At 48.7% G+C, this 12,500-nt stretch overlaps 1 protein-coding gene across 1 annotated transcript in view; it reads right to left on the bottom strand.

Moving 5' to 3' along the window:
* Positions 1-1,256: 1,256 nt before the first annotated feature.
* fam110d (family with sequence similarity 110 member D) overlaps positions 1,257-12,500 on the bottom strand; it is a 20,604-nt gene continuing 9,360 nt past the window's right edge. Inside the window, exon 2 of the mRNA XM_042107117.1 lies at positions 1,257-6,499. Coding sequence (XP_041963051.1) covers positions 4,250-5,632 — 1,383 coding nt within the window. The 5' untranslated portion in view covers positions 5,633-6,499 and the 3' untranslated portion in view covers positions 1,257-4,249. The remainder of the gene's footprint in view (positions 6,500-12,500) is intronic.

Genomic DNA, 12,500 nt, shown 5'->3' with positions numbered 1-12,500 from the left:
GCACTCATGTGCTTCTTCTCAAGGCTTCAGGGGGGAAAGAGATGTTTCCCTGCTTTCAGTGCACAACCTGCACATATAGAGTTCAAAGGAGCTGGGAGAAAATAAATAAATAAATAAATAAATAAATAAATAAATAAATAAAAAAAAACACAGGAACCTGGGTTCCGCTGCGTTAATGATGTTGGGGATGTGGCTCAGTTGCCCCCCGCCCTCCGACATTTAAACGTTAAACGGAAAAGCCCCAGTCAGCAGTACGTCTGGGACCTGTGGCTGCTGCACTATATGCTTTTGCTTTTCTTCCAAAGGTAGGGAGGAGAGGGGTTTGTTTTTATAAACAAAGGTGGAAACTCACATCGGGGTCAGACTACATTTCCATCTGAGGCTGATACGAAAGCCATTGCTGTCATCAATATTGACTGCTATCCAGAGAGCCCTAACTGGGTCTGTGTGGAACGATCGGCTCTTTTTGCTGTAAAGATCCATGAATAAAAGCTGGCTGTGACTGTCATGCAACAATTTGTGCAGACACTCTCATTTATCCTTCTCTAGACCTTATCCTCTCCACCTAAAGCTCTTCCTCTCTAAAATAGGTTGGTCAGATGTAGAATGCCTCAAATCAGAAATATAAAACAGAAAAAAAACCCTGATGATTGTTTCTTGTGGTTTTTCTCTCACACATGGATAGCCAGGTGATGTGTGTAAGTGCATGCGGGTAAATGTTTGTGTGTGTGTGGGGGGGGGGGGGGTGTTTGTGTGTGTATGCTGGTAAGTATGTGTGTGTGAGCTTATGTCTGGGAAAGAGAGGAGGAAAGGGTTCTGACAGACAGCACAGGAATAACTCAGTAACCAAATGCATGTTTATAGGACCTCCTGCTGCTCAACACAAACAGGGCGTCACAGCAGGTCACACACACACACGGCCACCGAGAGAGTCAGGACACATGGGTCACGCACATACACACTCCTGCTCTCAGGACAGGGAGAAAAAGACACACGCAGACAGAGAGACTGAGCAGAGAGAGGGGGAAAGGCAGAGCAGATAGATGATGCACTCTTAAAACAAATGTGTTGAAAACAACACAACTTGCATTGTTTTTAACACATTCCTGTGTCCAGATAGGGACAACACAACTTTGTATTATATCCTTTTTTATTTATTACACAAAATGTGTTGAAAATAACACAACTTGCGTTGAAAATAACACAACTTGCATCGTTTTTTAAACACATCTCTGTGTCCAGATAGGGACAACATATTCATTTTAGGAGCGTAGATAGACACAAACATGTAGACAGAGGTACAGGCATACATAGAGAAAAATGTCCATGACCAGACAGACAGACAGGTGAAGAGCTTCCATGACCAGACAGACAGACAGAAGAATGTCCATGACCAGACAGACAGACAGGTGAAGAGGGTCCATGACCAGACAGACAGGTGAAGAGCGTTAGGCCTGTGGCACCAGTGTGCTAACTCTGAACAATGACCAGCGGCCTCAAACTCAAGTGTCTTGTGTGCTAATAGGGTTCAGTAGTAAACAGCCACTTGAGCGCAGCTGGAAAATGAGCTGAGAGACAAAAAGAAAGAGCCACTTCATCAAACCTGTGACCTGGGCAATGATGAACCAGCCACTCAGACCCACGGGCACTCAGGGCCTAAACAGATAGCTGGGTTATCCTCTCACTAAAGAGTTATTCAGCGACAGGATTGCGCTGCTGTCTCTGCCGTGGCTGAGTTTTGGCATCCTTTAAGATCCTTCATCCAGCACTGTGTGGGTCTCCAGTGGGTCAAACATAACATGGCAAAGAGATGTCTAGACTTCATGCAGATATCATTATATGTATGTGCATTCGTAAGTGTCACCTAATCTATTTTTGTATGTGTGTGCTTGTGTGAGAATGTTGTCGATATCCCTAGAGTTATAATAACAATTCAACAACACATTTCAGTTATCACAGTACGCAGTACATGAATTTTGTACAATTTCTACTTTACTTCTGTTGATTGCAAGTAAAAAAGACAAAAAAATGAACTATTATCCACAAATAGTACTTTATTATGTTGACCTTGTGTGTAAATAATACACAATGTTCTTTGGAATAAAATCTAAACCTCTCATAGATAGAAAGAAAATCTTTGCAGAATTATATACACCATCCTGTAAACATGCAAACACAACAGCTCTCTAGCATTTCCAGTTTGGCTGTGGCCAGATGGCCATTCTTTCGGACCTTCAGCATACAGATCTGCGTCGAGACCAACATATCAAACCAAGTTCCAGCAGATTTAGAGGAGCAGAGAACCCATCCAGAGCAGGTCATACAAGGCATCTATCATGGTTGTGGGGATGTCAGAATTTCCACACAGGTCACATGATTTTGTGACCTGCACACACTGCTGTAACTCTCCTATCCAGTTTGCAGTGGGTCTACTATGACCCCTGGCCTACATACTGCTTTTAACTAAAGTGTGAATGAGTGGCTGAGGGCATAAGGTAAGGTGTGTGTGTGTGTGAGAGTGGGTGTGTGTATGAGAGAGTGAGTGTGTGTGTGTGTGTGTGTGTGTGTGAGTGTGTGTGTGTGTGTGTGTGTGTGTGTGTGTGTGTGTGTGTGTGTGTGTGTGTAAGGTGGGGGTGTTGATTAAAAGGGCCCTTAGCTCCCTCCCTTCATGTTTTAAGACGGAGAGACAGATCACAGTCTGACACATTGGGGGAGTGCTGTTGGCCCTGTGGGAGTTTGCCTTTATGTGACTGTCATTCATGCCATGTCAGACTACCTAACACTATTCGGCTGAGGGGAATAAAGCGCACTGGCCCCTTCATCATGCAGCAGAGTCTGAAGTCGTGCTCTGCGTTGAGTATTTGATTATTGCTTTGTTTTCTTTAAAACGTGAGACATATTGACAGTAACAAGTGATCTAGTCTATGATGTCTCTGGTATTGCTGGAATATTCTGTGACATGGAGAAATCTACACATAGAAACAGAACATACACTCTGTTTCTATGGATTTGGAATTGTAGAGCAATTCAGTCAGCAACATGTGCAGTGGTGCATGTCTGGTTCAACTAAGCTTGATCTGAGCCTGATGAGTGAGCTTAAATACTATGAGATTGTACTCTTGGTTTATCAGGAACAGCATTCTTTATGCACAGTAAATTAAAGAGATCATAGGTCTATGTTATTTTTCTCTCTCTATTGCTCTCTCTTGTTCTCTCGCTCTCTCTTGTTTTCACTCCAGTTCAGTGCTCTTCAGGCCCCATAGGGGTGTATTGCATGTTTGTTCCAACGCCTGCGTTTAAGGAAGAAAAAAAAAATATGAACACACACATACAACCCATACTAATCTGGGACAGTGGAGAAATGAGGTATACACACACACACACAACCCATACTAATCTGGGACAGTGGGAAAATGAGGTATACACACACACACACAACCCATACTAATCTGGGACAGTGGAGAAATGAGGTATACACACACACACACAACCCATACTAATCTGGGACAGTGGAGAAATGAGGTATACACACACACACACAACCCATACTAATCTGGGACAGTGGGAAAATGAGGTATACACACACACACACAACCCATACTAATCTGGGACAGTGGAGAAATGAGGTATACACACACACACACAACCCATACTAATCTGGGACAGTGGGAAAATGAGGTATACACACACACACACAACCCATACTAATCTGGGACAGTGGGAAAATGAGGTATACACACACACACACACACACAACCCATACTAATCTGGGACAGTGGAGAAATGAGGTACACACGGTTCACTTAATACTCACATCATTTCTTCTGGTCAGGGGAAACAAAACTCAATGTTTTTTTTTCTGTTCATAAATTATTAACTTGCAAAGACACAGGATGCAGAGGCATGTTAAGCAAACAACACAGTTGGTGCAATAACACACATTACAACATGACCTAGTATCACAGAATCGAGACTAAATTTTGAACAGTTTTGAGCATAACACAGAAGAGAGTTGTTTGAAAACAGGCGACCAGTAAAATGCGTCATCCTAAAAGGAGGGTAGAAGGGCGGTTTCAGTATGTGGCAAAAGGGGAAGGGTTGGTGCATTCACAGCACTAACAGTCTCTCACATATTCTCAAAAGAAATAAATACAGCATATCGATCTGTCAGAAGTACTCTATGGCGTATCAGCTCTGCATAGGGGCTTTAGTCCTTAGCCCTGTCCACTCAGTTGGAGTCAGTCAGTGGCTACACTGTGGACTCTTTGGGTCCCTCCTTCTGTGCGTTCTTGCAGCCGTAGAGCCACTTGATGACCCGCGCGTTGCGCTCGATGATGGACACCCCGGTGGGCAGCTGCTCGGCCAGCTCCTCCTGAAACAGGCCGTCGCCCGAGTGGCGTGAGAACTCACTGGGCTCCGAGCCGCCGGCCACGCTGCGCAGGATGAGCGAGAGCGTGTCGATAGAGCTGGCGCCGGACAGGAAGTTCTCGGGGCCCAGCCATTCGATGATGTCCAGGTCGAGGCCGCAGAAGTCGAAGAAGCGCTCCTGCTCGGACAGCGCCAGCGAGGACGAGCGTAGCCGCAGCTCCGATTTGGAGCGCCGCAGCCCGGTCCGCAGGGCCACGGGCGGAACCACGGGCTTCCAGGGGTCCATGTCGTCGTCCGTGGTGGTGGTGAACGCGGTGATATTGTTGTTCGAGTGGTCACTCGTGCCGTTGAGCGCTCCATTGGGCTTCTTCGCCGGCCTCTCCACGAGGTAGACGTTCCCGTTGTCGGACTCCACCGAACGTGCCCGGTCGGATCTGCTGGACCGCCGTGTCTCGTTGCCACCGGTCACGCCATCCACCGAGTTCTTGTCGTTGGACCAGGACATGCGCGAGTCTCCGTCTCGTGACGGCGCCTTCTCCTCGCTGATGGTCATCTTGTCTCCACCCCCACTGCTCTTCTCCCGCATGGAGCCCTGGAAGAGCCTCCGCACAAAGCTGTAGCCTTTGGTCTCCGTGGCGCTGTTACCCCCCGCGATGGTCACCGTGGGCGACTTGCACTCCTTCTTCTGCCGGTAGATGACCAGTGAGTCCGGCCGCAGCATGCGCTTGCCGGTGCTCCGCCGCAGCACGGGGGCGCTGTGGGGCGCCACGAGCGGCACGGGGACGGGCATCCGCGGAGACGGCATGAGCACATGCTTGGCGTTGGTGCGGTTCTGCTCCTCCACGCTCTTCCTCGCCGGCGCTCCCTCATCATCATCTTCATCATCCTCGTCGTCGTCCCCTCCCTGGCGGTTCTCCTTCCTGGAGTCGTCCTCGCTGTCGTCCCGCGGGGAGAGTGGGGTGGAGGTGGAGTAGAAGCCGTCCTGGTGCCAGCGGTGCGGCAGGCGCGGCGTGGAGCAGGCCGACACGGCCAGCGGCCGGCGTGGTGGGGGCGGAGGGGTGGCGCAGGGCACCAGCGCCGGCTCCTGCTTGGTGTTAATGACCTGCTGGCTCTTCACGTACTTGGCCTTGTCGGCCTCCAGACGCTCCACGGCGCTCACCGCCCGCCCGCGGTTGCCAGTGTCCATCTGCCAGCGCAGGTAGTCCGGGCCCTTGTTGAGGAGTCGCAGGGGGGACGGGGAGCCGATGGGAGTCAAGGGCTTCATCCTGCACCACCCCGATGGGTAAATGCATCAAAGCAGGCAGCAGCCGAAAGAGCAGTTGTCCCCCAACACTGCACAGCGCCTCGGCCTGGGCACAAGAGCAGCCTCGCAGGAGATGAAGTCTCTAGACGACGGCCGGGGCGGATTATTCCAGAAGATTATCTGATCGTCTGTGTTTGATGTTGGTGAGACTTCTCAGTTTAAGATCTGAAAGCTATCGCACAACAAACAGCTAATCTCCTTTAACTTTGCTTGTGTACTGTATTATTTTTTTTTCTCTCCCCTGGAGGGCCCTGTGAGGGAGTCAAGAGGAGGGGGCCGCTGAAGCTTCAGGCTCTTCTATAGTTAGACTCTTTTGTTGGGGCGCCTTTTTGGACCGGCTACAAAATTGATATCTCCATCCAGTATTTAGACAGGCATTTGGGTAAACAGGCAGGGCACAGGGAAATCCTTTTTCTGCAGTCCAAGTGCACTCCCAAATGAGACGTTCTTCTGCCCACAGCGTGGCAGAAATAGCCGCCCGAGTTCACTCTCAATGTGTTTGCTCTCTCTTTTTTTCTTCACTGCCCCCCCTCTTTTTTCTTCCTTCCTTCCTTCCTTTCTCTCTCTCTCTCTCTCTCTCTCTCTCTCTCTGCTTCCGTTGTAGGTCCCAGCGTAAGCCGCTCTGGGAGCCAGAGGTATAATGAGTTTAAATATTTGCTTTCTGATAGCTGTCTCGGGGACAGCGGGTCAAGCCTCCATTGTGCCGCGCCGTCACGGTTGAGGTGACCTGTACAGACGGCACCAGGGGCGCCTCTTCGGACTCGACAGACGGGGAGCTTGCGTCTTGTTCTTTTCTTTTCTTTCTGCTGGCCTGTCTTTCTTTCTCTCCTGTGAAAACAGAGAAGGAGGAACAGAGGGAGGGAAGGGGGGAAAAGGAGAGAGAGAGAGAGAGAGATGGGGGGAGGAAAGAGAAAAAAGAGATGGGTAGGTTAGGTCTGGCTGCTGTTGTGTGCTGAATCACCGCGAGCACGGAGAGCATATGGCAGCGGGCACTCTGGGGTCCTTGTGGCAGGCCTACGGCCCGGCGCCCACTCTCTGTGTGGTTGGCACAGACCCACATCTGAGGCCGGCACGGGCACTGCCTGTCACCCATGCATGGGCACACTCATGAAGCCCAGACATACACACACACACACACACACACACACACACACACACACAGCCACACACACACACACACACACACACACAGCCACACACACACACACACACACACACACACACACACACAGCCACATCCACGGCCACAGCCACAGTCACAGACAAATCCAGAAGTGACTAAACAAAAACACTCACATAGATAGATACATGTTATACATACTGTACATATACTGTACAAACACACACACACACACACACACACACACACACACACAAGAAACAAACACAAACTCTGACATAGACAGATGGCATATAAATCATTCTGAGGCATCACAAGTCAGAAATGTTGCACTATTTTTCAGTTCTTCCCTCTCTCTTCTTGACAGACTCAAATCATGCTGACTGAGCGACGATCAGTCAGTCTTTCCCCAATGCGTAGCATTCAAATTTCATCCGCCCCCGCTAATTGGAGTCGATCTCCGCTCGCTGTGCAGTCCAGCCGGTATACCGGGTGTGGCACGGCGCGAAGCAGGCGGGGGGTTAACTCCACGCCACTGCAGCGTTTCCCACACTAGCTCTGATGTCTATGACAGCAGGGGGAATAATATACTGCATAATGCACCTTTAGTTTAACCAAGCTCCTACATCATGGTTGCATTTGCATACCCTAAGGGGCCTCCGGCCGCTAAATAATTCATGAGTCTGTCAATATTTTACAGGACAGCTACAGGAAAAAAAAAACTGCACACATGCTCTGCCGGCCTGAGTCTCCCTCTGTACTTCCCTCAGCTACATTGGTGAGTTTCAGTGACAGTTGAGGAACATTTACAAGCCAACGCAGCGTGTGCTGTGGGTGAAAACTAACTGCTTTAACGACGTGCCGCACAGAGAGAGCAAATTGTTTATTTTTAGTTTTTAAATATCGCTATGAAAGAGGGGGAAAGGGTGTGTGTGCGTGTGTGTGTAAGGGGGGGGGGGGGTGTTTCAAGAGGCTGGGCTCAAACTAAAGAGACGTGTGCGGAAAGTATTTATAGCCAAGGAGCACCCTTCTGCAGTTATTTTGTGTGTTTGTGTGTGTGTGTGTGTGTGTGTGTGTGTGTGTGTGTGTGTGTGTCTTATGCATCAGTGTGTCAGCACATGGCAGTAAAGAGGACCCAGCCCTGCAGATGAAAGAGGCTAGCTGGCTACCAGATTCTCCAGACTTCAGGCTTCTGCTCCTTCGAGAGCAGCAGACCGGTCCCGTCTCCGAGAGCCCTTTCAGCAGAACCAACAAAACTCCAAGGCCGTTCTACACCACCGACAAGGAGCATCAATACAGCCATCGTGCTGATTCACACATTCTTTACTTCTCTTTAGCATAAGAGGCAGTCGGGCAGCTGGGCATCCTCTTATGCAGGAGGCAGCTGACACCTGAAACGGATCTGGCTAGAATCTGGCCCTCATGTGGCCCAGAAGGTGGGACATACATTTTCACATTTTTGTGTAAAAGGGAAGGGCCAGATATCAGCGGCTCTCTGGGTTTGAGGTGTCTCTCAATGAAGTTCAGGCTTCAGGCTAAAGTTGCATGGTGTTCAGATGTGAACCCTGTTCTCAGGTCAGTGAAAAGGGCTCACAGAGCGGGAGTGACAGGTCCCCGAAGTGACTGGAGGAGAGTACTGCACTCCTATAAAAACTTAATGAGTCATTATACCAGAGATGTTCCACTGCACATGAGAGCAGCTGGAGCCGGCACACTCATTCATTCATTCATTCATTCACTCACTCAATCATTCATTCCCTCTTTCACTCATTCATTCACTCACTCACTCTGATGTAAATTAAACTCAGAGCTCTGCTCTTTCGGAAGCCCAGAGATGCCAGTTCCAGCGAGCCAAAGAGATTCAGCTTCAGTGGCAGGTCTAGTAGTCGACAGCTCAGCTGAATCTTGTTTCAGGGCGCTTTTTTCATGAGGAACAAGCAAAAGTAGCTAAATGAATGCTGTAAGAGCACTTCTGTCACTGTACGCCCCATGAAAAGACACAAATTGAAGCCAAAAGGCTTTGATCGTGATGAGATTTCACTTATAAATGGCAGAGTGTTACTCGTGAGCTGGCACACCACAGACCTCTTGCTACATAGGAAGCAGATGTCAGATCTTCCCGGAATTCAAAACACATACGCTCCCGATGTCTATTTCAGGGCTTCCTTTCATATAAGAGGAACACAATACAAGGCCTCTCTCAAGCGGAAAGGGCCCAACTGTACATCCTTGATTAGAGAAAAAACTCTATATGGTGTCCTGTTTTTTATTTCTTTAACCAGTGTCCTGCTTTTGGACATCCATCATTTGGTGACAGTGAAGCTTTTTTAGCCCATACTATGCCAGCCATTTAAAGGCATGAAACATATGTCAACAGATGGGCAACACCAGTCATAGAGTGTTTTAAAACTGTTTTAAAAGCCAAAGGACAGCAGGTCACAATAACAGAGGCAGAGTGAGAGAGATGGATACAGAGAGATAGAGAGAAAGAGAGCGAGAGAGATAGATAGAACAAGAGAGAGAGAGAAAGAGAGAGAGAGAAAGGGAGAGAGAAAGAAAGAGAGAGAGAGAGAGAGAGAGAGGGAGAGGAGAGGAATTACTGACAAGGAGAGCATGAAAAGTGTGGGGCCCTCATCTCTGAGGTTCAGTCACTCAAGACTAAGACCTCTCTCTCTGTCCAACTCTTACACTCCTCACGTCTTTCTCTCTTTCTTTCTCTTCTCTTCCCCACCCCACTCCCTCCATCCCTGTCTGCAGTGGAGCCGTGAGTGGTAAACCCTGCCAGGAGGAGGTCTGCCCCGCTGCAATATTTTCCAGATGTCCTGCGGGGCGGGCAGGAAAGGCTGCCATTGTTTGGGAGGAGTTCCGGGATAAAATGCTGGACAGGTGTGGAGAGAGGAGAGGGCCAAGGCTGGGGGTGCGGCTAAACGGAAAGAATAAATGTGGGGGGGTGGGGGGGGGGGGCAGTTGTGTGTGTGGGGGTGGGTGTCGGTGGTAGTAATGTGTGTGTGTGTGTGGGAGGGAGGGTGGCGGGTAGTGGGGTACCCAGCTCCCCCCACCAGATGCCATTTTCTTCCGGTACTTTCTCCACTTCTGTAAGTCGCATCAGACGTGCTTTGACAGCAGAGCTCAGAAGTGCCTGGTTTGAGGCAGCCATGCGTGGAGCAGGATTTAGTTCACTGCCTAACCCAAATATGAAAAAATAATCATCTCCTCCTCGCTCCTCATGTGCAGGAGACAGGAGAACAGCCAGGCGGAAAAATGTGGGACTGTGTCATCCTCTCTGTATCACGCCTTCAGTCGCTGAAATTAGGGTCATTGACTACATGCATGCCTGCATACCATATGTTAATTCAGGTGTATCTGGCTAAAACACAGCATCCAGTAAGGAGATGTAGCAGTAAAAGTGTAATCTCTCATACATCATAATACCAGACTTGCATTTAAAAGGAAAGCTCCTCTCATATCTGGGATGATTTTCATACTTTTCTCTTAAAAACAAGAATATAATTCAAAGAACACTTTCACATCTCTCCTCACTCCTCATTCTTTCTTTCTTTTGTTGTATCTATTTTGGTTTACATAAGGTCACAATAGGTTTTATACTACTCTTTAATACTGCTGATAACAGCCTGTGAATGTGAGCCTTTCAACAGTTTTTCAGTTCTACCTGAGGTATATTAGCTAGTCACCATATAATCAAGCTGTAACGACATATAAGCAGGCTAATGGCACATATCTCCTGTATGAGGAAAAGTAGACTATTAATAGCCAGTCAGTGGCCTGAATTAAATTTCGATCATATATAGTATCCTTTGAGCACACACACACATATGCACACACACAGATAGACGCAGACAGACACACACACATGCACACACTCCCCTGCCACATTTACACACCAATGGCCTCTATTAACCTCGTACGGATTCTAATGAGAGAAATTAGCGTCTCCACCTCCTACTGCTGTGAGTGAGTGAATGAGTGAATGAGAATGCAAACGAGCAGGTAAGTGAATGCGTGAGTGAGTGAGTGAGAGAGAGCTTTAGGACCCTATGTGTGTCTCTGTCAAACAGCCAGCAGCTCTTATCCCTGTGTGGGGCCTGTAATTAACCTCGTCTGTCTCTGCCCTTTCTCTGCTCTCCACTTTCATGCATCCAACTTCCTTCATACAGCTCTCTCTCTTTCTCTCTCTCTCTCTCTCTCTGTTTTGTGCCTCTCCTTCTCCAATGTGCACCTTTCTCTTAGTTCATCTGCTTCTATCCCAACCTCTCTATTTCTTTTCATCTCTCTCACTCCATATTTCTCTTTCTATCCCCTTTAGTTTCTCGCTCTCCCCTTCTATCCTCATCTCTCTCTCCGACTCCCTCCCTCCGTCCCATTTCTCTCTCTCACTCACCCTCCACTTCACCCTCTCTCCCTCCCTCTCTCTCTCCTTTTCTCTAGTGTATGTGTATGTGCCTGTAGGGTAGCTTTAACCAGGCGCCCCACGATGCCAAAGAGAAACCAGATGTTTGCCGTCATGCTGCATCAGGACCCCGAGACTGCAGGGGCCCCGGCGAGCAGGGCCACGTCCTGAACAGCTCGCGCTCAGAAGGTAGGAGGCAACATCACAGCCGAGGAGCAGCACCCAACTTCAAACAGCCTCTCTGAGGTCCCTCTGCACTCCTGGGCCGCTCAGCCACTCTCTCAGGGCTGCGCACTTAGGCACACTTCTGAAGAACTCGCCAAAAGGAACACCAGTGAATGCTTTTGAGTTGAGTTTCTTTTCTTCCGGAACATTCCATGCTGGGCCATTACACATTGTAGTGGTACTTAATGCCGCAACAAAGTTACTGCGTGTTTGTAATAATTGTGACTCATTACAAAGCAGAAAATAGTTTGAGGGTCACCGTGAATCTGACACCACCCCCTGTGATAGTAAAACCTAAGATAAACTCTCAGGGTCATTCGCTCTGAATCATAAATGTCACGTGAAATATAAAAGATTGTTGAGAAAACAGGCCGTCTGATATGTGATAGACCTATAACCTTTTATTTGGCCCCTGTCACATCAATTTAGATCCAGAGACTCTCTAAAGGGCACATGCCACATGTTGGATTCGAACCACAGGGCAATCTCTCATTCCTTCATTCTCTCCCTCTCTTTCTCTCACTCTCTTTCTCTCACTCTCTTTCACTCCTTATGCTCCTCTTATGCTGAACCTTTTCTCACGTGTCCCCCGTATGCTCCCTTTCTGTCGTTTGTCTGGAGAAACATCTGGCCTTTGAGTGGGCACCTCACAAGTGGAGAGCAGTTGCGTACCCTCTGATCCATCACCATCAGCCTTTTCTCTGCACCCCCCCACCCATCCCATCTCATCCACTCCACAGCAGGCACACAGCCACCAGCCAGTCAAAACTTTTACTCAGACCCCCACAACTCTCCACACACACACACACACACACACACACACACACACGCACGCACACGCACACACACACACACACACACACACACACACACCACCCCATGCTCTCAATTAATCAATTAATGGATGAAACATAGAGTGTGCCCCGCAAGGCTGGGTCATTTATCAGGACAGCACAAAACAAACTGACTCCAGGGGTTGAGGGGAGGGTAAGAGGAGCAAGTCTCCCTCCCCAGCCCCAACACAGACACATTCCTGCATTATTAATGGTCCTCCAGCACAATGGCCGCCTCTGGCA

Source organism: Alosa sapidissima, chromosome 10 (assembly GCF_018492685.1).
Source record: "Alosa sapidissima isolate fAloSap1 chromosome 10, fAloSap1.pri, whole genome shotgun sequence".
NCBI lineage: Eukaryota > Metazoa > Chordata > Actinopteri > Clupeiformes > Clupeidae > Alosa > Alosa sapidissima.
This window is presented reverse-complemented; position numbering and strand designations above follow the sequence as displayed.